The sequence below is a fragment of the Pangasianodon hypophthalmus genome, chromosome 11, assembly GCF_027358585.1.
Source record: "Pangasianodon hypophthalmus isolate fPanHyp1 chromosome 11, fPanHyp1.pri, whole genome shotgun sequence".
NCBI classification, from domain to species: Eukaryota; Metazoa; Chordata; class Actinopteri; order Siluriformes; family Pangasiidae; genus Pangasianodon; species Pangasianodon hypophthalmus.
In genome coordinates this window covers 10626532-10629107 of record NC_069720.1, presented here as the reverse complement: position 1 = coordinate 10629107, position 2576 = coordinate 10626532, and the positions used below count along the sequence as shown (strand labels likewise).

The 2576-nt window shown below is 40.4% G+C and overlaps 1 protein-coding gene across 1 annotated transcript; it reads left to right on the top strand.

Moving 5' to 3' along the window:
* Window positions 1-525: 525 nt before the first annotated feature.
* LOC113536600 (receptor-transporting protein 3-like) lies at window positions 526-2365 on the top strand. Its single transcript, XM_026930644.3, has 2 exons — window positions 526-750; window positions 1820-2365. Exons 1-2 carry the CDS (start codon window positions 608-610, stop codon window positions 2226-2228), a joined length of 552 nt encoding a protein of 183 aa, XP_026786445.1. The 5' UTR covers window positions 526-607; the 3' UTR covers window positions 2229-2365.
* Window positions 2366-2576: the final 211 nt, after the last annotated feature.

The following is a 2576-nucleotide window of genomic DNA, read 5'->3' as shown; positions in this document are numbered from 1 at the left end:
AGTGTAACACTGTAACACAGTTTCAGTTTTATTTTCTGCATAGGTCTTGGTTTCTTCTTTAGGAAGATGATTCCATATTACCTCTGGAACATGTCCAGGCTGTGAAAAAGACTATTCAAAGACTGTTCTGCATGTGTGTGTGTGTGTGTGTGTGTGTGTATATATATATATATACATATATATATATATATATATATATATATATATATATATATATATATATATATATATATATATATATATATATACATCATTAACAATAACAATAAACAATCTTATAAATTAAATGAATTTAGTAATGAAATATGTATTAAACTATTATTGAATATAATTTATTAAATTAAATTGAATTGTAATTAAAGATCAGAATTATAGTGTATTTATATTTCTGCTGACCTTTTATGTTTAGCATCACAGTTTAAGTTTAGAGAGTGTGTGTGTGTGTGTATATGTGTGTGTGTGTGTGTGTGTGTGTGGTAATGCTAAGTTAAGTTTCTATTTCCTTTCTCCAGAAAGGAGCTAGTATAAATACAGCAGGGAGGCAGTGACAGAGAGACAGACAGACTGAGACAGAGAGAGAGACAGACAGAGTGAAACAGAGAGAGTGATGGAGGACCAAAAGTGGATGAGTACGTTTAGGACGAGAGCAGTAGATCTGCAGGACGAGTGGACGCTCCACATGGATGACTCCATCAAGCCAAAAAATGCAGGACCGGGGTTCTTTGAGTACCTGAGAGGATCATTCGCTGAGTAAGACACATACACAACACACACATACACACACACAAACACACACACAGGGTTCTTTGCAATGGAATTCATAGTGTGTGTGTGTGTGTGTGTGCATGTGTGTGTATAATGACGGAGTGTATTAACTCTGTATTATATTTATTCAATGTTTAAGCTGTTAACTATAATCTATCATTTGTATGTGTTGTTTACACCACACACAGACAATTAGCTTTTAAACATCATGATATCTACAAGATCTCTAGAAGAACAAGTTCTACAACTGAATCCACTTTCCCGGTTAGGGTGGAGTTAGAGGGGGGATTAGGGGTGAAGCTAGCATTTGTAGATTTCCTTACAACGTCATTGTTATAAAATGTTGTTTGAATTTGAATCGGTCATGATCTGGGGGACTAGTTTATAATTAAATACTGTTTATTCATCTGCTATAAATCTGTGATGATTTTTGGGTAAGAAACATCCAGTTAGTCATAAACACAATGAAACTGTTTCTCATTTTGATCTTAAATACAAGAATCAAACAGCAGTGAGGAACAGACAAACTCACCTTTAAAGAATAAAGTAAAAACATTGAGCAGTACCTGTTTATGTATAAATGATTGAAGGTGAAGTCTGGTGTTGTGGAGCTGATCACAGTGCAACTCAGTGTTTATAAAGTGTTTGTTTAATGACTCTGTAATTTCAGGATCATAATCATGAATCTGTTTATGATCATGTTTGGTTCTCCTCATTGCAACCTCATCTACCTTCTGTCACCTGTCCCCTCTCACGCTGCCCTCTGTCACACACCTGTCCCCTCTCACCTGCCTTCTGTCACACACCTGCCCCCTTTGACCTGCCCCCTTTGACACACTTGCCCCCTCTCACCTGCCCCTGTCACCTGCCCCCTGTTACCTGTCACCTTCTCACCTGCTCTGTCACAAACCTGCCCCCTCACACACCTGCCCTCTCTCACCTCACCCCGTCACCTGGCCTTTCACACATGCTGTCTTACACACCTGCCCCCTCTCACCTGCCTTCTCACACACCTCACCTGCCCTCTCTCACCATTAATCTCTCTGTTCTGTAGGTTTCGGTGTTCTGGATGTGGTCGTTCATGGCCGTCAAAGCGAGTACAGGTGGTGTTTCATTTCTCACGTGATGTTACCAGTGGGCGTGGCATTGTAAAGGTGCGCCGCTGTAAGCAAGAGTGTCGCCGCTGCAGTGTTCCCCAGAAGGAGAAGCCAAAATTTAGTCAAGAGAACATTGACGTGATGGTGGAGAAACTGATAGAGAAGATTAAACTCAAATGCTACGGGGAGCAAGTGGGAGAATCAGCCCGACCCTTATACGTTATGGGTGAAGTGAATGGACCACATGAAAGCGCACACTGTGAGGCCTGTCAGCTGGGGATCTGCCAACAGGCTACATTAACCACACAACTGCCCCAGCTGAGCGTCAGTGCTACTATTGTACCCACTGGCAGGGTAGTGCACTGACATCTCCAAACACACCCCTACCCTAACACCACCCCCAAATTACCCCCACGCACGGGATTGTTTAATTTCAAGACTGTGCAATGTTTATTTAATTAATGATGTGCTTATTAAATACTAATTTAACACAAATGTACAGATATGTATGGAATAAAAAAATGAATAAAGAAAGTGTGTTTTACTTAAATACATATATTTAAAATTATTATCATTTTCTGAGGGGATTTTTTCAGACAGGCCTATCTGTCCCACTCAAAGACACGACCATCTTTCTCTCTGAAAGATATGCTCATCTGCCCCACTTGAAGACCTGCCCCTCTGCCCTACTCAAAAGCACGCCCCTCTGTCACC

Excerpts from the sequence above, each read along its gene's own strand:
- LOC113536600 (XM_026930644.3), top strand. The coding sequence starts at position 608 with ATGGAGGACCAAAAGTGGATGAGTACGTTTAGGACGAGAGCAGTAGAT. Across the intron at positions 751-1,819 it reads CTGAGAGGATCATTCGCTGA|GTTTCGGTGTTCTGGATGTG; the intron begins GTAAGACACATA and ends TCTGTTCTGTAG.